This window comes from Sapajus apella, unplaced genomic scaffold, assembly GCF_009761245.1.
Source record: "Sapajus apella isolate SASKATOON/1434 unplaced genomic scaffold, GSC_monkey_1.0 scaffold6, whole genome shotgun sequence".
NCBI classification, from domain to species: Eukaryota; Metazoa; Chordata; class Mammalia; order Primates; family Cebidae; genus Sapajus; species Sapajus apella.
In genome coordinates, this window is record NW_022436946.1 from 40,130,351 (window position 1) to 40,154,054 (window position 23,704).

Genomic DNA, 23,704 nt, shown 5'->3' on the forward strand with positions numbered 1-23,704 from the left:
AAAAAAAAAAAAAGCTGGTTCTTTGAAAAGGTAAACAAAACTGTTAGACCATTAGCAAGAGTAACCTAAAAATGAAGAGAGAAGATTCAAATAAGCTCAGTTAGAAATGAAACGGGAGGACAGGCATTGTGGTTTACTCCTGTAATCCCAGCACTTTGGGAAGCTAAGGCGGGTGGGTCACTTGAGGTCAGGAGTTTGAGACCAGCCTGGCCAACATGGCAAAAACCCATTTCTACTAAAAATACAAAAATTAGCCACGCATAGCCAGACATGATGGCAGGCACCTGTAGTCCCAGCTAATCAGGAGGCCGAGGCACAAGAATCACTTGAACCTGGGAGGCAGAGGTTACAGTGAGCTGGGATTATGTCACTGCACTCCAGCATGGGCAAAAGAGCAATACTCTATCTCAAAAAGAAAAGAAAAAAGAAAAAGAAAAGATAAAAAAGAAAAAGAAAAATGAAGTGGGAGATACTACAACCAATACCACAGAAACACAAAAGATCATTCAAAGCTGCTATGAACACCTTTATGTGCACAAACTAGAAAATCTAGAGGAGATGGATACTTTTCTGGAAATAAACAACCCTTCTAGATTTAATTGGGAAGAAATAGAAGCTCCAAACAGACCAATAACAAGTAGCAAGATTGAAACTGTAATTTAAAAATTGCCAATAAGAAAAACTCCAGGACCAGATGGATTCACAGCTGATTTCTATCAGGCATTCAAAGAATTGGTACCAATCTTACTGAAACTATTCCAAAAGACAAAGAAAAATATGGAGGCATCACATTACCCAACATCAAACTATACTTCAAGGCTATAGTTACCAAAACAGCATGATACTGGTATAAAAATAGACACATAGACGAATGGAACAGAATAGAGAACCCAGAATAAAGTCAAATATTTACAGTCAACTGATCTTCGACAAAGCAAAAAGAAAAAAAAAAAACATAAGTGAAGAAAAGATACCCTGTTCAACAAATGGTGCTGGGATAATTGGCAAGCCACATGTAGAAGTATGAAGCTGGATCCTCACCTGTCACCTTACAGAGAAATCAACTGAAGATGGATCAAGGACCTAAATCTAAGACCTGAAACCATAAAAATTCTGGAAGATAACATCAAAAAACAATTCTAGACATTGGCTTAGGCAAAGAGTTCATGACCAAAAACCTAAAAACAAAAACAAAAATAAATAGATATGGCCTAATTAAACTAAAAAGCTTCTGCACAGCAAAAGAAATAATCAGCAGAGTAAAAACAGACAGCACACAGGGTGGGAGAAAATCTTCACAAACAATGCTTCTGACAAAGGACTAATATCCAGAATCTACAAGGAACTCAGACAAATCAGCAAGAAAAAAAAAATAATAACCCCATTGGAAAGTGGGCTAAGGACATGAATAGACAATTCTCAAAAGAAGATATACAAATGGCCAACAAATATATGAAAAAATGCCCAACATCACTAATTATCAGGGAAATGCAAATCAAGGCCATAGTGACATACCACATTACTCCTACAAGAATGGTCATAATTTAAAAATTTTTTAAAAATAAATGTTAACATGGAAGTGATGAAAAGGAAACACTTTAACACTGCTGGTTGGAATATAAACCAGTACAATCACTGTGGAAAACAGTATGGCAATTCCTTAAAGAATTAAAGTAAAATTACCATTTGATCCAGTAATCCCACTACCGGGTATCTATCCAGAGGAAAAGAAATCATTATTTGAAAAAGACAGTTGCACACACATGTTTATAGCAGTACAATTCATAATTGAAAAAATATAGAACCAGCCTAAATGCCATATATATATACACACACATATACACACACACACACCGTGGAATACTACTCAGCCACAAAAAGGAATGAAATAATGGTTTTCACAGCAGCCTGGATGGAGTTGGAGACCATCATTCTAAGTGAAGTAAATCAGGAATGGAAAACCAAACGTTGTATGTTCTCACTTATAAGTGGGAGCTAAATTATAAAAACACAAAGGCATAAGAATGATATAATGGACTTTGGAAAGTTGGGGGTAAGGTGGGAGGGAAATGAGAAATAAAAGACTACACATTGGGTACAGTGTACACTGCTCGGGTAATGGGTGCACCAAAACCTCAGAAATCACTAAAGAACTTTTCCATGGAGCCAGACACCAACTGTTCCACAACAACTTTTGGAATAAAAAAAATTTTTAAAGATAAAACAGACATTTTAAAAAGACTGGAGTTCTTAACCTAGGGTCTGTGGGTAAAATTCAAGGATATGTAAACTTAATTGGAAAATAATCCCAAATTTATTTTCACTAACTTTTAACTGAAATTTATTATTTCCTTTAATAAGCAATTAATATAGGCAGCAAACCACAATAATATTAGCAATACCTTGACTTTGTCACCAAAAGAAATGAAGATGTATTCATATCACATTACAGTTTTACATATCTTTACATGCTTATCACTGTTCCAAAATTATGGTAGTTATTAAACCAGCTACTAGTTCTGCTTTTGTTTTTTGAGACAGAGTCTCACTCTGTCACCCAGGCTAGAGTGTAGTGACATGATCTCAGCTCACTGTAATCTCCACCTCCCAGGTTGGAGTGATTCTCCTGCCTCAGCCTCCAAAGTAGCTGGGGCTACAGGTGCATGCCACCACTCCCAGCTAATTTTTGTATTTTGTATTTACATCTACTGTATTGATTAATATACTACATTATTTATTATTTTTAGTTAGCTGTAAGAAAATCAATCATTATATATGTCATCTAGCCTGGTGCTACCCATTAGAAACATAATGGAAGCCACACGTGGAGCTTTAAATTTTCTAAAAGCCACATATTTTACATTTAGTTTTTAATATTAAATCTTTAAAATTTACTGTATGTTTTATACTTGCAGTATATATATCAATTTGGACTAGCTTCATTTCAAGTGGCTGCCATATTGAATGGTGCAGATGTAGCCATTTCTTTGGACATTGGGCTATTTCTAGATTTACTGTAAGGATATTTGGAACTGCCATAAACATTTCCATTTTTTAATGAACTGCTAGTCTGGTACTCCCATAGCACTCTGAACAGGTGAGTAGCATCCTTTACCATTACATATTATAGCTATATGAATAGCTATTATATATAGATAATTTTTCTATCTCCCCCATTAAACAATATACTCCAGAGGGCAGGGACCATATTGTATTATTTGTTTGGCCTCAGCACTTATCAGCACCCTACAAATGTCTGTTGACTTCTCCCAAATGATAGTTTAATTCTTCAAAATTTTTTAGAAGCTGAAGAAACTGATAATGAGGATGAAGAGGAGATTGAAGGTGATGAGTTAGAAGTTCACGAAGAACCTGAGGCATCTCAAGATACCCGAGGCTCATTGTTACCTGAGGAGTCTGAAGCATCTGAGGTCCCTGAAAGTGAGCCTGAAGCAGGTTAGACTTGATTGAGAGCATGTTCTTAATTCTACTCCTGTGCATTAATGTGCCTGTTTGGGCATGTGTGTATGTATATATGCTGGTAAAATGGAACCTGAATGAGAATGGAGAGATGAGCCCCCAGGGAGCAGGCACTGAGTCCAAATCCCACAGTTTTGAGTGTGGTAGGAAAGTGGAGTCTGCTCTGCTCCGGCACTGGCATGAGCACAGCTGGTTATGTAATTTTGGGGGCATGTTGTTCAAATAGCAGGAAAAAAAGGTCACTAAAGGTAGTAAAATATAACGCTTTTTCCTTTCTTCCATAGTATCTCTCTCTGTCATCGTGTTTTTTTGTTGTTGTTGTTGTTTGCTGTTTATTATTGCTCTTAGTAAAGAAAAATTAAATTAAAAATTTGAATTATTAGCATGAATTTTACAGCTCCTCTTTATGGTGTGCAATGCCATTTTTAAATGCAAATATAAGATCATTTTAAATGTAAATATAAGGGAATTAACTCTTTAAGCCCTACCTCAGAGGTCTCATTTGGTGGTTGGGGCAGGGGAAGAGGGCAACGAAAGCCACTGCAAGAACTAGAGAGTGCAGGAAGATAGGGTACCCACCTGTGATGGGAATGAGGCTTGTATGTGTTTTCAAGCAGAGTTAGTATTGAACCTGAAACTCATTCTACAAATAAAAGGTCTTCAGATACCTGTAACTATATGGTAGCCTGGAGCAGTTAAGGGCTTGGAAGTACTGTGAGCTTATAAAAGAAGCAGGACTAAGGGAAATTAATGAAAATTGCACAATTTATATTTCACAGCTCGTATGTGCAGGTGTTTCATCCTGACAAGTATATTGAGTTAGTTTGTGCAGCAAAACTTTTTTTCATTTTTTATTTCTCTTCTTAATATACACATATTCTCCAACACTCTTTACCTTTAGCTACCTTTACCTTTCCTTCTATGTCATCATTTTCGGCCTAAATGGTTGGCTAATACAGGAAAGTAACGGGAATAAGAAAGGATATTATGGGATTCCTTGGTCATTTGTGTTTCTCTGAATGTCATTGTTTACTTTCTGCATTTGAAACAAGTCCCAGTTCAAAGTAAAAGTGTGATCTCTAAGGCTGTCAGCATTCCCCACCTGCCCACTCAGTCATGCGTAACTCCTGCATATCATTGATCCACTGGAATTCTGCCCTCATGATGGCACATCAGGAATGTTCATGAGAATGAGATGTCAAGGAATGGCAAACACATATTATGCACATCTAAGAGCCCTAGTCTGGTTTGTTATAAAGATATCGAAGCCCCAAGCATCTTCTTTCCTCCTGTACTTCTCTCCACTACTTTTGATGAAGTATATGATTCCATCCTCACAATCCAAAGGTGGCTCCTGCATGTTTCCTCTTGCAAGCTTTTACTTTTTATTTCTAATTCAAGAAATAGTTCCCAGAGACTTTTGCCTACATTTCATTGAGCAGAATATTATATCATTGTCTACCCCTATCTGCAGGGAATCTGGGAATTTAATTTGGATTTGGCTTCCTTGCTAGATGGTAGAAGCCAATAGAATAGAAGAATAGGGGGGAGGGGTTGAGGGAGCCAACTAACAGTATCTCCCATACTTCCTTTGCACAGATGCAGGTTGCAGGAATGGAATGCCTAGGGGCAGGTTCATGATTTCACCTAAGAAATAAGGGATAATCTGCTTAAATTCTTAAACAAATGCTTAACTGAAACTTTAGAGTTTCACATAAAAGAGAAATATTTTTTCATAGTATAGGTGGTAGATCACCTGTATCAGAATCACCGATGGATCTTATTTTAAAATAAGGCTCTATGCAGGCTCTGGTTCAGTAAGTCTAGGATAGAATTTAGAAATCTGCATTTTAATGAACACCCCAGTGATTCTTATACATGCTAACAGTTGAGAACTACTGCTATAGGGAAAAAATTTTGCCTGAAAAATTAGGTTTGTAAATTATTTCTTATATTATAGAAAAAGCATAGTAGCATACCTGAGAAAAATCTGATTCTGAAAATAAAAATTCTAGAATGACTTAGCTGTATACTGTATCTGCAGATCAAAATTAACGAATATATTGAATAGAAATTTTGTAATAGAGATGGCATCTTGCTCTGTCACTCAGACTAGTATGCAGTGGTACAATCATAGCTCACTGTAACTCAAACTCCAGGGATCAAGTGATCTTCCCACCTCAGTCTCCCAAGTAGCTAGGACCACAGGCATGAGCCACCATGCCTGGCTAATTTTTATTTTTTGTAGAGATGTGGTCTTGCTATGTTGCCCAGGCTGGTCTTGAACTCCTGGCCTTAGGCGATCCTCCCACTTCTGCCTCCCAAAGGCTAGGATTACAGGCATGATCTACTGTGCCTGGCTTCATGGATACTTTAACAGAAACTCATTATAAGTAATGTGTAAAAGAAATCAGGAACAGGAAGGATCCAAGATGGTCGATTAGGAGCAGCTCAGGATTGCAGCTCCCAGCGAAAGTGCAGAGGGTGAGTAGACACCGCATTTCCAGACGGATTTTTATTGCCCACAGACCAGGAGATTCCCAGGTGGAGGAGCCCCATGGGTCGCCAGTGTGGCTGTTTTGGCTGGTGCAGATGTTTTGGCTGGCATCCCAGCATGGCAGTTCTCCATACAAAATACATGGATCCAGGTACCATTTTAGCTGGCGATTGGAGCTCCGGGAAGACAGAGTCACCCATTCAACTGATAGAAAAAGGGACTGAATCAGGGAGCCAGGCCAGGAGATTCCCAGGAAAAAAAGAGCCACAAATCTCAGTGCAGCTGTTTCAGCTGGCACAGTGGGTCACCGCATGGTAAATCACACAGATTCCAGCACCTTTTCAACAGGCAACTGGAACACCAAGGAGACAGTCAACCTTCCAACTAAAAAAAAAAAAAAAAACAAAGGCTCCGAGGCAGAGAGCCAGGTGATCAGGCTCAGCTGGTCCCACTCCCACAAAAAACAGCAATCTGAAATGCTCTGGATTGAGAGTTTCACAGCAACCACAGCTGAACCCTGGACGGTCCAGCTCCGTGGGGGATGGGCGTCCGCATTACCGAGGCACTCCACCACTACAGAGGTAGTCCACCATTGCTGAGGCAGCCCGTCATTGCCAAGGCAGCCTGCCATTACAAAGAGAGTACGCCATTACAGAAGCGGGCCGCCATTGCCGAGGCAGTTCTAACTATACCCATATAAACAGGACTGCAGGGAAGTTCACACGGCAGCTGGGCAGAGCCCACAGCAGCTCAGCAAAGCATCTGTGGCATACAGTGACTAGGCTGCCTCCTCGATGGGCAGGGCAGCCCTGAAAAAAGGCAGCAGTACAACAGAAACTCATAAATAAAACCCTAACACCCTGGGACAGAGCACTTGGGGAAAAAAAGGGGGAGTTATGAGTTCTGCTGTAGCAGATTAAACATACCTGCCCAGCATCTCTGAATTAACAATGGAGCTCACAGCTCAGCGCTTGAGCTCCTATAAAGGACAGACTGTCTCCTCAAGCATCTCCCTGACCCCCATATATCCAAAGAGTCACCTCATAAAGGAGAGCTCAGACTGACATCAGGCAGGTATCCTTCAGGGACAAAGATACCAGAAGAAGAAACTGGCAACAACCATTACTGTTCTGCAGCTGCTGCAGGTGATCCCCAGGCAAGCAGGGCCTGGAGTGGACTTCAGCAGTCCTACAGCAGAGGGGCCTGACTGGTAGAAGGAAAACTAAGAAACAGAAAGAAATAACTTCATCATCAACAAACTGGACATCCACTCAGAGACCCAATCTGAAGGACAACAACTACAAAGACGACAGGTGGATAAATACACAAAGATGGGAAGAAACAATTGCAAAAAGGATGAAAACACCCAAAACCAGAACACTCTCCTCCGACAAGGGATCACAACTCCTCACCAGCAAGGGAACAAGGCTGGATGGAGAATACGTGTGATGAATTGACAGAATCAGGCTTCAGAAGGTGGGTAATAAGAAACTTCTGTGAGCTAAAAGAACAAGTTCTAACCCAATGCAAAGATCTAAGAATCTTGAAAAAAGATTTGACAAAATGCTAATGAGAATAAACAACTTAGAGAGGAATATAAGTGAATTGATGGAGCTGAAAAACACAACACGAGAACTTCATGAAGCATACACAATTTTCAACAGCCAAATTGACCAAGCAGAAGAAAGGATATCAGAGGTCGAAGATCAACTCAATGAAATAAAACGAGAAGACAAGATTAGAGAAAAAAGGGTAAAAAGGAATGAACAAACTCTCCAAGAAATACGGGACTATGTGAAAAGACCTAATCCATGTTTCATAGGTGTACCTGAATGTAACGGAGAGAATGAATCCAAACTCGAAAATACTCTTCAGGATATTATCTAGGAAAACTTCCCCAACCTAGCAAGACAGGCCAATATTCAAGTCCAGGAAATACAGAGAACACCACAAAGATATTCCTCAAGGAGAGCAACCACAAGGCACATAATCGTCAGATTCACCAGGGTTGAAATGAAGAAGAAAATGCTAAGGGCAGCCAGAGAGAAAGGTTGGGCTACCCACAAAGGGAAGCCCATCAGACTCACAGCAGATCTCTCAGCAGAAACCCTATAAGCCAGAAGAGAGTGGGGGCCAATATTCAACATCCTTAAAGAAAAGACCTTTCAACCCAGAATTTCATATCCAGCCAAACTAAGCTTCATAAGTGAAGGGAAAATGAAATCCTTTACGAACAAGCAAGTACTCAGAGATTTCATCACCACCAGGCCTGCTTTACAAGAGCTCCTGAAAGAGGCACTAAACATAGAAAGGAACAACCAGTGCCAGCCACTCCAAAAATGTACCAAATGGTAAAGAGCATCAACACAATGAAGAAATTGCATCAACTAATGGGCAAAACAGCCAGCTAGCATCAAAATGGCAGGATCAAATTCACACATAACAATATTAACCCTAAATGCAAATGGGCTAAATGCCCCAATTAAAAGACACAGACAGGCAAATTGAATAAAAAGCCAAAACCCATAGGTGTGCTGTATCCAGGAAACCATCTGACATGCAAGGATGCACAAAGGCTCAAAATAAAGGGATGGAGGAAGATTTACCAAGCAAATGGAGAGCAAAAAAAGCAGGAGTTGCAATTCTCATCTCAGATAAAACAGACTTTAAACCAACAAATATCAAAAGAGACAAAGAAGGACATTACATAATGGTAAAAGGATCAATGCAACAAGAAGAGCTAATGATCCTAAATATATATGAACCCAATACAGAAGCACCCAGATACATAAAGCAAGTTCTTAATGACCTACAAAGAGACTTAGACTCCCGTACAATAATAGTGGGAGACTTTAACACCCCATTGTCAATATTAGACAGATCAACAAGACAGAAAATTAACAAGGATATCCAGGACTTGAACTCAGACCTGGACCAAGCAAACCTAATAGACATTTACAGAACTCTCCACCCCAAATCCACAGAATATACATCCTTCTCAGCACCACTTCACACCTACTCTAAAATTGACCACATAATTGGAAGTGAATCACTCCTCAGCAAATGCAAAAGAAGGGAAATCATAACAAACAGTCTCTCCGACTATAGTGCAATCAAGTTAGAACTCAAAATTGAGAAACTAACTCAGAACCGCACAGCTTCATAGAAACTGAACAACTGGCTCTTGAATGTTGACTGCATAAACAATGAGATGAAGGCAGAAATAAAGATATTCTTCAAAACCAATGAGAACGAAGACACAACATACCAGTATCTCTGGGACACATTTAAAGCAGTGTCTAGAAAAAAATATATAGCAATGAATGTCCACATGAGAAGCAAGGAAAGATCTAAATCTGACACCCTATTGTCAAAATTGAAAGAGCTAGAGGAGCAAGACCAAAAAATCTCAAAACCTAGCAGAAGACAAGAAATAACTAAGATCACAGCAGAACTGAAGGAGATAGAGACACACAAAAAAAAACCTTCAAAAAAAATCAATAAATCCAGGAGCTTGTTTTTTGAAAAGATCAACAAAATAGGCAGACTACTAGCCAGATTAATAAAAAAGAGAGAATAATCAAATAGATGCAATAAAAAATGATAAAGGGGATATCACCACAGATTCCACAGAAATACAAACCATCATCAGAGATGATTACAAACATCTCTATGCACATAAACTAGTAAACCTGGAAGAAATGGATAAATTCCTGGACACTTGCATCCTCCCAAGCCTAAACTGGGAAGAAGCTGAAACCCTGAATAGACCAATAACAAGGTCTGAAGTTGAGGCAGCAATTAAGAGCCTACCACCCAAAAAAAAAGCCCAGGTTCAGATGGATTCACAGCCGAATTCTACAAGACATACAAAGAGGAGCTGGTACCATTACTTATGAAACTATTTCAAACAATCCAAAAAGAGGGAATCCTTCCCAAATCATTTTATGAGACCAACATCACCCTGATATCAAAACCTGGCAGAGACTCAGCAAGAAAAGAAAACTTCAGGCCAATATCCATGATAAACATAGAGGCAAAAATCTTCAATAAAATACTGACAAACCGATTGCAATAGCACATCAAAAAGCTTATTCACCATGATCAAGTAGGCTTCATCCCAGGGACGCAAGGCTGGTTCAACATACGCAAGTTTATAAAAGTGTTTCACCACATAAACAGAACCAAAGACAAAAACCACATGATTATCCCAATTGATGCAGAGAAGGCCTGTGACAAAATTCAACAGTGCTTTATGCTAAAAACCCTCAAAAAAGTAGGTATTGAAGGAACGTATCTCAAAATAATAAAAGCTATTTACGAAAAACCCACAGCCAATTACATACTGAATGGGCAAAATCTGGAAGCATTCCGTTTTAAATCTGGCACTCGTCAAGGATGCCCTCGCTCACCACTCCTATTCAATATAATATTGGAAGTTCCAGCCAGAGCAATCAGACAAGAAAAAGAAATAAGGAGTATTCAAATAGGAAAGCAGGTCAAATTGTCTCTATTTGCAGACAACCTGATTGTATATCTAGAAGACCCCATCGTCTCAGCCCAAAATCTCCTGAAACTGATAAGCAACTTCAGCAAAGCCTCAGGATACAAAATCAATGTGCAAAAGTCACAAGCATTCCTAAACACCAATAACAGACTTAAAGAGAGCCAAATCAAGAATGAACTGCCATTCACAATTGCTACAGAGAGAATAAAATACCTGAGAATACAACCAACAAAGGATGTAAAGGACCTCTTCAAGGAGAACTACAAACCACTGCTCAACGAAATAAGAGAAGACACAAACAGATGGAGAAACATTCCACATTCATGGTTGGGAAGAATCAATATCATGAAAATGGCCATACTACCCAAAGTGATTTACAGATTCAACACTATCCCCATCAAGCTACCAATGACCTTCTTCACAGAACCTTCTTCACCTTAAACTTCATATGGAACCAAAAGAGAGCCTGCATAGCCAAGTCAATTCTAAGCAAAAAAAAAAAAAAAAAAAAAAGGGGGCAGGCATCACACTAGTGGACTTCAAACTATACTACAAGGCTACAGTAATCAAAACAGCATGGTACTGGTACCAAAACAGAGATATAGACCAATCGAACAGAACAGAGGCCCCAGAGGCAACACCACACACCTACAACCATCCGATCTTTGACAAACCTGACAAAAACAAGCAATGGGGAAAGGAGTTCCTGTTTAATAAATGGTGTTGAGAAAACTGGCTAGCCATGTGCAGAAAGCAGAAACTGGACCCCTTCCTGACACCTTACACTAAAATTAACTCCAGATGGATTAAAGACTTAAACATAAGACCTAACACCATAAAAACCCTAGAGGAAAACGTAGGCAAATTCATTCAGGACATAGGCATAGGCAAGGACTTCCTGACCAAAACACCAAAAGCATTGGCAACAAAAGCCAAAATAGACAGATGGGACCTAATCAAACTCCACATCTTCTGCACAGCAAAAGAAACAGTCATTAGAGTGAATCGGCAACCAACAGAATGGGAAAAAATTTTTGCATTCTACTCATCTGACAAAGGGCTGATATCCAGAATCTACAAAGAACTAAAACAGATTTACAAGAAAAAAACAAAGAAGCCCATTCAAAATTGGGCAAAGGACATGAACAGACACTTTACAAAAGAAGACATACATGAGGCCAACAAACATATGAAAAAATGCTTATCATCACTGGTCATTAGAGAAATGCAAATCAAAACACACTGAGATATCACCTCATGCCAGTTAGAATGGCAATCATTAAAAAAATCTGGAGACAACAGATGCTGGAGAGGATGTGGAGAAATGGGAACACTTTTACACTGTTGGTGGGAGTGTAAATTAGTTCAACCATTATGGAAGACAGTGTGGCGATTCCTCAAGGACCTAGAAATAGAAATTCCATTTGACCCAGCAATCCCATTACTGGGCATATATCCAAAGGATTATAAATCGTTCTGCTCTAAGGACACATGCACACGAATGTTCATTGCAGCACAGTTTACAATAGCAAAGACCTGGAACCAACCCAAATGCCCAACAATGATAGACTGGACAGGGAAAATGTGGCACATATACACCATGGAATACTATGCAGCCATCAAAAATGATGAGTTGATGTCCTATGTAGGGACATGGATGAACCTGGAAACCATCATTCTCAGCAAACTGACACAAGAACAGAAAATCAAACACCACATGTTCTCACTCATAGGTGGGTGCTGAAGAATGAGAACACATGGACACAGGGAGGGGAGGATCACACACTGTGGTCTGTCAGGAGGAAATAGGGGAGGGACAGCAGGGGGTGGGGAGTTGGGGAGAGATAGCATGGGGAGAGATGCCAGATATAGGTGATGGGGAGGAAGGCAGCACATCACACTGCCATGTGTGTACCTATGCAGCAATCTTGCATGTTCTTCACATGTACCCCAAAACCTAAAATGCAATAAAATAAATAAATAAGAAATTTTTAAAAATCAGGCATTGTTAGTCTACTGCCATATTAAAAGAAGTTTGAACAATATTTAACAAATTATCAGCCAGAATTGTATGTGCCATGTGTCAATTATTATTCTAGTCCATGTCCTTTTAGGTGTTTAAGAATATTCCTTATTTTCTGCCTTTTTAATTACATATTCTTATACCATTCTTTCCCTAACAAGAACTATACTTTCTATTAGACGTTTTACATACAATTTAAACTATGTTTTGAAATTTTCTTTGTGCCAAAACTTTCATAAAGTAATAACATTTTAAAATTCAAATACTAACTATTAGATTTCTTTCTTAAGTTTCTGAGCCTATTGAGGAAACTACAGTAGAAACAGAAATCCCAAAAGGATCCAAAGAGGACCTGGAAACTGAAAAATTATCTGAAACAGGTTAGACTGTAAAATGAAAGTAGCTAGAGCGTAAACGTGCTTTTTGTATTTTCTTATTTAGGCATAGTAGCTGCTTTGTACTCTTTTTTTCTGCGTTTTATGCTAATTGACAGACATAAATATTTGGCTTACTCTATTAAAAGTGTATCAAACCAGATTATAACACTGGTTTTCACACAAATTTGTTTTATACATTTTTTTTAACAGTTAAATTTTCCTTAAGAAACTCATATTACTTATCCAAAAACTTGAGTTTTACTAACAATAAATATAAATCTACAGAAAATATAAGAACAAAGTGTAATTAAAATATGAATTTATGAATGCATATTGTTGCTTAGAATATTGTTTATTTTTTCAACTGTTTAAAAAATATTGCAAAGCATAAATTATTTTGGCAATATGTCTAAAGATATATTTAAAACCTCTCTTTTCTTTCCTGTGTCTTTTACTCAAAAGTGGTACTACCTGAGTTTCCAGAAGATGCTTATCCTGATGTTCCTGAAATGGAGCCTTTTAAGGAGAAGACTAATTCTTTCAGCATCCTCTGGAAACAACTGGAAGCAACAATTAGTGAAGCTAACATCAAAATTTTAAACTTGGAGATTTCTGGCAGAACTCCACAGGAATTACTTCAAAAAGTCGTTGAGACTATGGAAAGTAAGGGCTTTCATCATAACATTTATTATCAAGAGTAGGTGATAGTATTAGAAGCATTTGAAAACTTGAACACCTTCCTTGATGGTTTATGAATAAATTGTTCAATATATCCAAGGGTAATGTATAAAATACTTAGCAACTATCACAGCACAGGCCCTGACCAATCAGAACAGCCATGCAGCCTAAACACCCCTGGCCATACTGGCCAGTTGTCACATAAAGAATTGATAAAGGCCATTTGCATACATATTTAATCTAAGAGATTAATAATTATAATTAATTTTCCTAACCTTTGACTACAGTAATATGCTAATAACCTTTTTTGCTAAAAAATATTTTCCCCAATGATTCTCTTTGTTTTTTCTCCAGAACCATTTCAATATACTGCACGGGAGTTAACTGGGGAAGATTATGAGGAAGAAACAGAAGACTACCAGACTGAGGCAGAGGTCGATGAGGAGCTAGAAGAAGAGGAAGATGAAGAGGTATGATTCTTTTATTACTACTCATTCTCATTTGTGAAGTTATTGAAAATGTGCAAATAAAAGTGGTAACTATCACTTTTGGACCCCAAGTGAACAGCCATTCTCATTTGCACACACATTCTCCCCTGCCTCAGCTTCACTTGACCCCCTGAAATTCCAGGGCTATATAGTGTGAAAAAAACTCTCACAAAAAGATAAAAGGAAACTATTTTAACTTTTTTTCATGGAAAAAAGTATTGGTTTTAAATTCATAAATATTTTTTAAATGTAGCAGAAGCAGATGTTGTAAGTAAAAGAGGCTGCTTGCATGACAATAATATGCAGTGTTCTTGGGTAGGAGCACCCCATATTCAGGCCCCATCCACTCCCTTGACATCAGAATTTGGACAACCATTCTCATCTTATAGCTGCCCAGTTCACATATCAATCAGTAATGAAACGGGAAGTGGTTCTTTTAAGTTTTATAAATAAAAAGTAATATTATTAAATTATGTAAACATAGACTTGTGATTAACTGGGTTAAGTTGCCTCACTTAAACCCAAATATACATGTGTCAAACAACAAACAATATGTAGTGTGATTCTGATAACAGCTTTTAGTACTTTATCACTAAGGAACTGAAGAGACTTTTGGGATGGCTAAAGGATGTGAGTTTTGTCTCGCTCAGATCAGATTCTCTGCCTTCATCATCCATCCTCTGCCATGTCTGCTGCTGTTCTTCTGTGTCCCACTCTGGCCTGCCATAAAAAAAATCTCTGGTATTTGCAGTTATCAAGCCGGCTACAATATGCAAAGCTTTTATTTTAAAGTATGGTCTTCGTTAGTAATACAGGGGGAAAAAAAAAAACTCCCAATTCACAGAGCATTTGGTAGGGTATTAACAAGGGTCTAGCCTCAAGAATGAGGAATAACTAGACCTAGCATAAATGAAACTTTGGCCCCACCTATCAAAAAGCAAGAGCCAAAAGGATCAAACTGCTTCCAAGTAACCTAACTGTGTCCAAGAACAATGCCCAAGACTATTTATGGGAATACAAAGTAAAATTCTAGCAGTCACTGAAAGATTACCAGACTTACAAACAGGCAGAAAAATATGACTCACAATAAGAAGAAAAAGTAATCAACTGAAATGGATTCAGAACTGACAAAGGTGTTCTTAGAATTATATGACAAGGACAGTAAAACAGTTGTTATTTTACATGTTCAAAAATTTAAGCAGAGATATAGAAGATATAATAAAGACCTAAATTGAAATTTTAAGATTGAAAAGTACAATATATGAAATGAAATTGTGGAAGACAGTGTGATGATTCCTCAAGGATCTACAACTAAAAATAACATCTGACCCAGCAATCCCATTACTGGATGTATACCCAAAAGTTTATAAATCATTCTATTATAAAGATGCATGCATGAGTATGATTATTGCAGCACTATTCACAATCGCAAAGACTTGGAACCAACCCAAATGCCCATCAATGATAGACTCTATAAAGAAAATGTGGCACACATACACCATGTAATACTATAGCCATAAAAAAATGAGTTCATGTCCTTTGCGGGGACATGGATAAAGCTGGAAACCATCATTCTCAGCAAACTGACACAAGAAGAGAAAATTATGTTCTCATTCATAAGTGGGTGTTTAACAATGAGGACACATGGACACAGGAAGGGGAACATCACACACCAGGGCCTGTCAGGGGGTGGGGGGCTAGGGGAGGGATAGCAGGGGTTAGGGAATAGGGAAGGGATAGCATTAGGAGAAATACCTAATGTAGATGACCGGGTGATGGATGCAGCAAACCACCATGGCACATGTATACCTATGCAAAAAACCTGCACATTCTGCACATGTACCCTAGAATTTGAAGTATAATAATAAAGAAATTTTAAAAAAAGGAAATGAGATATACATTAATGGTATGACTGTAGTTTATCCACTGCAAGAGAAATAGCAATGGAAACTATCCAAAATGAAACAACAGAGGAAAAAGATTCTAAAAGAAAATGAGAAGAGCATCAGAGATCTGTGGAACAACTTCAAGCAGCCTGTTACACAAAATGCTTGGTACTAGAGTGTTTTCAGTTTTAGACATTTTCAGATTCTTGAATATTTGCACAATGCATACCATTGAGCATTCCTAATCTGAAATCCAAAATGCTACAGTAAGCATTTTCTTTAAGTGTCAGATCAGTGCTCAAGAAGTTTCAGAGTGTAGAGCATTCCAAATTTCAGATTTTTTGATTAGTGATGCTCAACGTGTACATATAGTTCAGATCCACAGAAAGCATGTATGAGATGGACTGAAGAAATAATGGCCAAATTTTTCTAAATTTTGAAAAAATTACAAACTCTCAGATCCAATATGCCCAATAAATCAGTATGACCAAGCACAAGAAACATGAAGAAAATATTATAATAGTACCAAGTACATCATATTCAAATTGATCAAAACCAGTTTTTAAAATAAAGGAGAAAACAGATATGCCACATACACAGGAACAAAGATAAGAATGACAACATACTTCTCATCAAAAACAATGCAAGAAGAGAGTGGGGTAACATCTTTAATGTATTGAAGGGGAAAAAACCTGTCAGCCTGGCACAGTGGCTCATGCCTATAATCCCAGTGCTTTGGGAGGCCAAGGCAGGCACATTGCTTCTGCTCAGGAGTTCAAGACCAGCCTAGGCAACATGGCAAAACCCCATCTCTACAAAAAACACAAAAATTAGCCAGCCATGGTAGTGCACACCTGTTAAGTCCTAGCTACTCAGGAGGCTGAGGTGGGAAGATTGCTCGAGTCCAGGAGGTTGAGGCATCAGTAAGCCGAGATTGCACCACTGCACTCCAGCCTGGGTAACAGAGTGAGTCCCTGTCTCAAAAAGAACATAAAATAAACTGTCAACCCAGGATTCTATATCTATTGAAACTCTCTTTTAAAAACAAAGGCAAACTAAAGACTTTGTTAGACATACAAAAGCTGAAAACAGCCAGACACAGCTGGCTTCCCTGATGAATTCTGCCAAATGTTGAAGAAAAAAATAAAACCAATTCTATACAGACTGTTCCAGAAATTTGAAGAGGAGAAAATACTTCCTAGTCATTTTATGAGATCATTATTCTGATACCAAAACCAAAGACATTGAAAGCAAGAAAAGAAAAACAAACTGCAGTCTAGTATCTCATTAACATAGATACAGATATTCTTAACAAAATTTTAGCAAATCAAACCTAAAAATACACAAAAAGAATAATACACCATGACCAAATGGGGTTTATCCTGGAAATTCAAGGTTAGTTTAATGTTTGAAAAACAATCAATTTAATTCATCATATTAACAGAGTAAGGGGAGAAAACATGATCACCTTAATAGATATAGAAAAAGCATTTGACAAAATTTAACATCTATTACTTGTAAGAAAAAGTAAATGAAAGAATTTCCTCAGCTTGATAAAGAGTATCTACAGAAAGTCTCCAACAGCTAATACTTAAGGGTAAAAGGCTGAATGCCTTTTTCCTGATCTCAGGACAAGGAAAGGATATTCACTCTCACCACTTCTATTCAACACTATACTGAAGGTTTGGCTACTGCATTCGGACAAGGAAAAGAAATAAAAGGCATTCAGACTGTAAAGAAAGACATAGCTCTCTTTATTTGTAGGAGACAATATTTTCTACTGTGATAGGCAGAATAATGGCACCCCAAAGAAGTCCATGTCCTAAGCTGTGAATTGGCATCTGTGAATGTTAACTTATATGGCAAAAGAGACTTTGCAGATGTGATTAAATTAAGGATCCTGAGTTGAAGGTGTTACCATGGATTATTCATATGGACCAATGTAATCACAAAGGTCCTTATAATAGGGACACAGGAAGTCAGAGAGAAGGTACTTTGAATCTGGCTTTGAAGATGGAGAAAAGGGTCATGAGCCAACCCTAGAAGCTGGAGAGGGAGGAATGAATTCTCCCCTGGGGCCTCCAGAAGGAATTAACCCTGCCGACACATTCACAGTAGTCCCTTAAAACTCTCTGAGCTTCTGATCTCCAAAACTGTAAGAAAATAAATGTTTGTTGTTTTAAGCCACTATATTTGTGGTAATTTGTTAAGCAGCATTATGAAATTAATACTTCTATGTAGGAAAGCCAATGGAATCAACAAAAAAGCTACGAATTAATGAATTTAGCAAAGCTTCGGGACATAAAATCAATATACAAAAATCCATTTTCTTTCTATGTGTAAGCAATAGACAATCAGAAATTGATTTTTAAATGCCTTTCAAAATACCATCAAGAATATGTAATACGAAAGGATAAATTTAGCAAAAGATGTCCAGGAACAATACACTGAAAACTACAAAACTGAAAAAATTGAAGAAAGCCTAAATAAATGGACAGGCAGATATATCATGGCTGAGCATGGTGGCTCACGTCTGTAATCCCCGCAATTTAAGAGGCTGAGTCAGCTGGATCACTTGAGGTCAGGAGTTCAAAACCTGCTTGGCCAACATGGCAAAACCCCTTCTCTACTGAAAATATAAAAATTAGCTGGGCGTGGTGGCATGCACCTGTAATCCCAGCTGCTGAGAAGCCTGTGACGCAAAAATCACTAGATCTCAGGCAGTGAGCCGAGATTGTGACATTGCACCCCAGCCTGGGTGACAGAGAGAGACTCCGTCTCAAAAAAAAAGTAGATATACCATGGTCATAGGTCAGAAGACTTAATATTATTAAAATATCAATTCTCCCCAAATTTATCTACAGATTCCATATAATCAAAATTAAAAACCCAGCAACTGTTTGGTAGAAACTTATAAATTGATCCTAACATTCATGTGAAAATGCAGAAAATAATGAAAACAAATTTTAGAAAGAATAACAAAGTAAGAGAATACTGTTTGATTTCAAGATTAATTAAATATAAATTTATAGTTATCAAAATAATGTCATTGGCACAAGACAGCAAATAGATTAATAGAACACAAGAGAGTCCAGAAATCAACCCACACATATATGGACAACTGATTATTGACAAACCTACAGAGGCAATTCAGTAGAGAGAGGACTGTCTGTTTGATAAATAGTGCTGAAACAATTGGAGATCCATATGCAAAATAGTGAACTTTGAACCAAACCTTACATGATATACAAAAACTAACTTCAGATTTATTATAGGCCTAAATGTAAATAATAAAACTATAAAACTTCTGGAAGAAACCTGAGAGAGACTCTTTGAGACCTTAAATTAGGCAAAAATTTGTTAGACATGATACCAAAAGCAGACTCCATAAAGAAAAAAAATGAGAAATTAGCCTTCATCAAAACTAAGAACTAAACTATTAAAAAAAACACTATTAAGAGAATTAAAAGACAAACTTGGATAAAATATTTGCAAATCACATATCTGCTGAAAGTCCTTATATCCAGAATATATAAAGAACTCTTAATATTTATAAGAAAACAAACATCCCATTTTTTTTAAGAGGAAGAAAGAGAGAAAGAAAGAAAAAGAATAAAAAAAAAAAAAGAAAAAGAAAAGAATAAAGGAAAGGAAGAAAGAGGAAGAGGAAGAGGGAGAGAGAACAGGGGTGTTGCTTTATTGCCCAGGCTAGAATGCAGTCTAAAAATGGGTATGCCTGTAATTGTGTTTAATAATAGAGACATAAAAAAAAAATGAGGGAAGAAAATAATTAACAAGCAGCCAACCAATATTTCATTTAAACCTGTAAATACGTCTGATGTAGTACTGATAAGAGTGCATATTTTGTGTATTTAAAGTGGAGAGTTCTATGAATGTTAATTAAGTCTACTTGTTCCGGATCTGAGTTCAAGTCCTGAATATCGATGTTAACTTTCTGTCTCATTGATCTGTAAGTCTCCCACTATTATTGTATGGGAGTCCAAGTCTCTTTATAAGTCTTATATATCTGGGTATTTCTGTATTGGGTGCATATATATTTAGGATCTTTAGCTCTTCTTCTTACATTGATCCTTTTATCTTTATGTAATATCCTTCTTTGCTTCTTTTGATCTTTGTTGCTTTGAAGTCTATTTTATCAGCAAAAATTGCAACTCCTGATTTCTATTTATTTATTTTTGCCCTCCATTTGGTTGGTAAATCTTTCTCCATCCCTTTGTTTTGAGTCTTTGTGTATCCTTGCATGTGAGATGGATCTGGATGTAGCATACCAATGGGTCTTGGCTTTTTTTGCCTGTCTGTGTCTTTGGATTGGGGGATTTAGTCAATTTAAATTTAGAATTAATAACAATATATGTGAGTTTGATACTGTCATTTAATGTTAGCTGGCTGTTTTGCCCATTAGTTAATGCAATTTCTTAATTATGTTGATGTTCTTTATTTTTTGGTATTTTTTAGAAAGGCTGATACTGGTTGTTCCTTTCTATTTGTAGTGGTTCTTTCAGAAGCTCTTGTAAAGCAGGCCTGGTGGTGACGAAATCTCTGAGTGCTTGCTTGTTCACAAAAGATTTTATTTTTCCTTCGCTTATGAAGCTTAGTTTGGCTGGATGTAAAATTCTGGGTTGAAAGTTCTTTTCTTTAAGGATGTTGAATATTGGCCCCCACTCTCTTCTGTCTTGTAGGGTTTCTGCTGAGAGATCTGCTGTGAATCTGATGGGCTTCCCTTTGTGGGTAACCTGACCTTTCTCTCTGGCTGCCCTCAGTATTTTCTCTTTCATTTCAACCCTGGTGAATCTGGCGATTATGTGTCTTGAGGTTGGTCTTCTTGAGGAATATCTTTGTGGTGTTCTCTGTACTACCTGGAGTTGAATATTGTCCTGCCTTGCTAGGTTGGGAAAGTTTTCCTGAATAATATCCTGAAGCGTATTTTCCAGCTTGGATTGATTCTCTTCGTCACATTCAGGTACACCTATCAAACGTAGATTAGGTCTTTTCACATAGTCCCATATTTCTTGGAGACTTTGCTCATTCTTTTTTATCCTTTTTTCTCTAATCTTGTCTTTTTGTTTCATTTCATTAAGTTGGTCTTCGACCTCTGATATCTTTTCTTCTGCTTGATCAATTCAGCTGTTAAAACTTGTACATACTTCGCGAAGTTCTTGTGTTGTATTTTTCAGCTCCATTAATTCACTTATATTCCTCTCTAAATTGTGTGTTATTGTTAACATTTCGTCAAACCTTTTTTCAAGTTCTTAGTTTCTTTGCATTGGGTTAGAACAAGTTCTTTTAATTCCCAGAAGTTTCTTATCATCCACTTTTTAAAGCCTGCTTCTGCTAATGGAACACAGTCTTTCTCCATCAGGCCTTGTTCTGTTGCTGATGAGGAACTGTGATCCCCTGTAGAGGGAGAGGCCTTCTGATTTTGGGTATTCTCAGCCTTTTTAGACTGGTTTCTTCCCTTCATTATAAATTTATCCATCTGTGGTCTTTATAATTACCGTCTTTATAGTTGGGTTTCTGAATGGACGTCCAACTTGTTGATTCCTGGTGCTAGAATCTGAGCAACCCACTGTGCCGGCCAAAACAGCGGCGTTAAGATCGATGGTGCTTTTCTGAGTCGCGCTGGCCTCAAGAGTCGTGCTGGCGACACGTGGGGCTCCTCTGCTGGGAATCTCCTGGTGCGTGAGCAACAAAAATTGATATGAAACTGTGGCATCTTCTCGTTCTCTGCTCTTTCAGTGGGAGCTACAATCCCGAGCTGCTAGTGATCAGCCATCTTGGATCTCTCTCCCAAAACTCCCATTTTTTTAATGGGCAAAAGATTTTAACACACACCAGATACTTCACCAAATAAAATATACACATGGCTAATAGGTACATGAAAAGATGTTCAACCTCATTAGTCATTAAGGAAGTAAAAATTAAAATCACAATGAGACACTGTTAGGTAATGATTAGAATACCTAAAATCAAAGACTGACCATACCAAATGTTAACTAGGATGGAGAATAACTGGAACTCTTATATCTGGCGTGAGCTGTGTCCCGCGCTGCATAAGGGTTCAAAGACCTAAGAGGGAATGGTGGGGGATGAAGAAAAACACAAAGACAGACATAGAAAAACATGGGGCCAGATGGTCCAAGAAAGTGAAAGTATCAGTTTCTCCGGCCTCATCCTGCCTCAGAGTACTTTATTTTCTATGTTCACAAAGCACATAGCAGAAGGAGGGTGTAATTACCCAGAACAGCCTGTGGTTATAATTCTCATACTGACATACCTCAGCTAGCAACTATCTTGCAGCAAGGTCAGTGAAAGCTGGTTATCTTTTGCTAGGTCCAACTGCTCTTCTCTAAGACATACACATTCCCCTATTATGGTTTCGCTTCTCTAGAGTTCACCCAAAGCTCACAGCCGCCTTCCTGCTGATCCCCCCCAGAGGGGGTGGGCTACTCTGGCTCTCTACACTTATATTGCTTGTGGGGCTATAACTTGGTACAACCACTTTGGAAAACAGTTTGCAATTTTTTAAACACATAAATATATACCTACCATAGCACCCAGTCTTTCTACTCATAGGAATTTATCCCAGAGAAAGGAAAGCACATGCCCATTCAAAGACTTGATGAGTGGTCTTAGTAGCTTTATTTGTAATAGCTCCAAATTGGAAATCATTCAGTAATTCATCAACATGTATTAATATCTGTCCTATATCCCTACAATGGAGTAGTACTCAACAAAAAAAATGTAAAATGAAAGAACTGCTTATACATGCAACAACACATGAATCTTTAAATAAGTCTGCTAAGTGAAAGGAACATGACAGCTCCCCCCTCAAAAATAAAGATACATACCATATGATTTCATCAATAAAATTCTAGAAAAATGCAAACTAATCTATAATGGCAGAAAATAGATCAGTTGTTGCCTGTAGATGGGCAGGTAGGAAGCAAATAGGGGCAGTGGGGAAGGATTACAGAGATACCAGCCACCGCCTCTAGTTATCTGACACTGAGGAGTTGGTAGAGAAAGGAAGGGAGTGTCTTCAGATCACCATCTTCTCATAATTCCCTTGCCCCAAGACCCCTGCCAACATCACCACCACATATATATCTCATATTCTATTTCTAATATTTATTTAAGGATAATTCTAGGCAAACTCATAGGACAAAACTGGAGGCAAAAAATGTAGACCCTTCACTGTTAAAATAAAAGGACTCAAATAGATCAAGATTTAAAACAGCAAATGTTAACAAAAAAAGAAGAAATGACATTCGGTAAAAATAGAATTTGAGAAATACATGAAAACAGAACAAAAAAAAAGATCCTTTATACTAATTAAAGAAACACTGAATGTAAGTAGTATAACAGTTTCAAATCTTTACATACAAAATAGCATATCAAATATGTATGAAGCAAAATTTTAGAAATACAGAGTATGATGCTACTGCAGTATGATCTTAGTAGAGTCCCTTAACATATCTCTCAGAATTGACAGATCACATAGGCAAAAAGTAATGTAATCAGGATTTGAAAAATACTCTAAATAAATTTGTTCTCATAGAGAACTCTGTATCCATAGAGAATGAACATTCTCTTTAATGCCCATGCAGTTGTTCACAAAGAAAATCACAATAGATTAAAAAGCAAAAATATGGTTTGTAACCAGACCACATTCTCTTACTACAATTCAATAAAACAAAAAATTAACCCCAGAGGATAGCACTTCCCCATTCCCTCAATATAAATACTT

General features: G+C 37.6%; 1 protein-coding gene across 4 annotated transcripts in view; it reads left to right on the top strand.

Annotated features, from left to right (window-relative positions):
• AK9 (adenylate kinase 9) overlaps positions 1 to 23,704 on the top strand; it is a 190,039-nt gene that overhangs the window by 102,993 nt on the left and 63,342 nt on the right. For 2 of the 4 annotated variants that reach the window (XM_032275052.1, XM_032275053.1), the window contains exons 20-21: positions 3,304 to 3,456; positions 13,917 to 14,032. In XM_032275052.1, the coding sequence (XP_032130943.1) occupies positions 3,304 to 3,456; positions 13,917 to 14,032 (269 nt within the window). Of the gene's footprint in view, positions 1 to 3,303; positions 3,457 to 12,797; positions 12,888 to 13,346; positions 13,548 to 13,916; positions 14,033 to 23,704 lie in introns of those variants that run through there. The other 2 variants (XM_032275055.1, XM_032275054.1) reach the window with 2 other exon arrangements.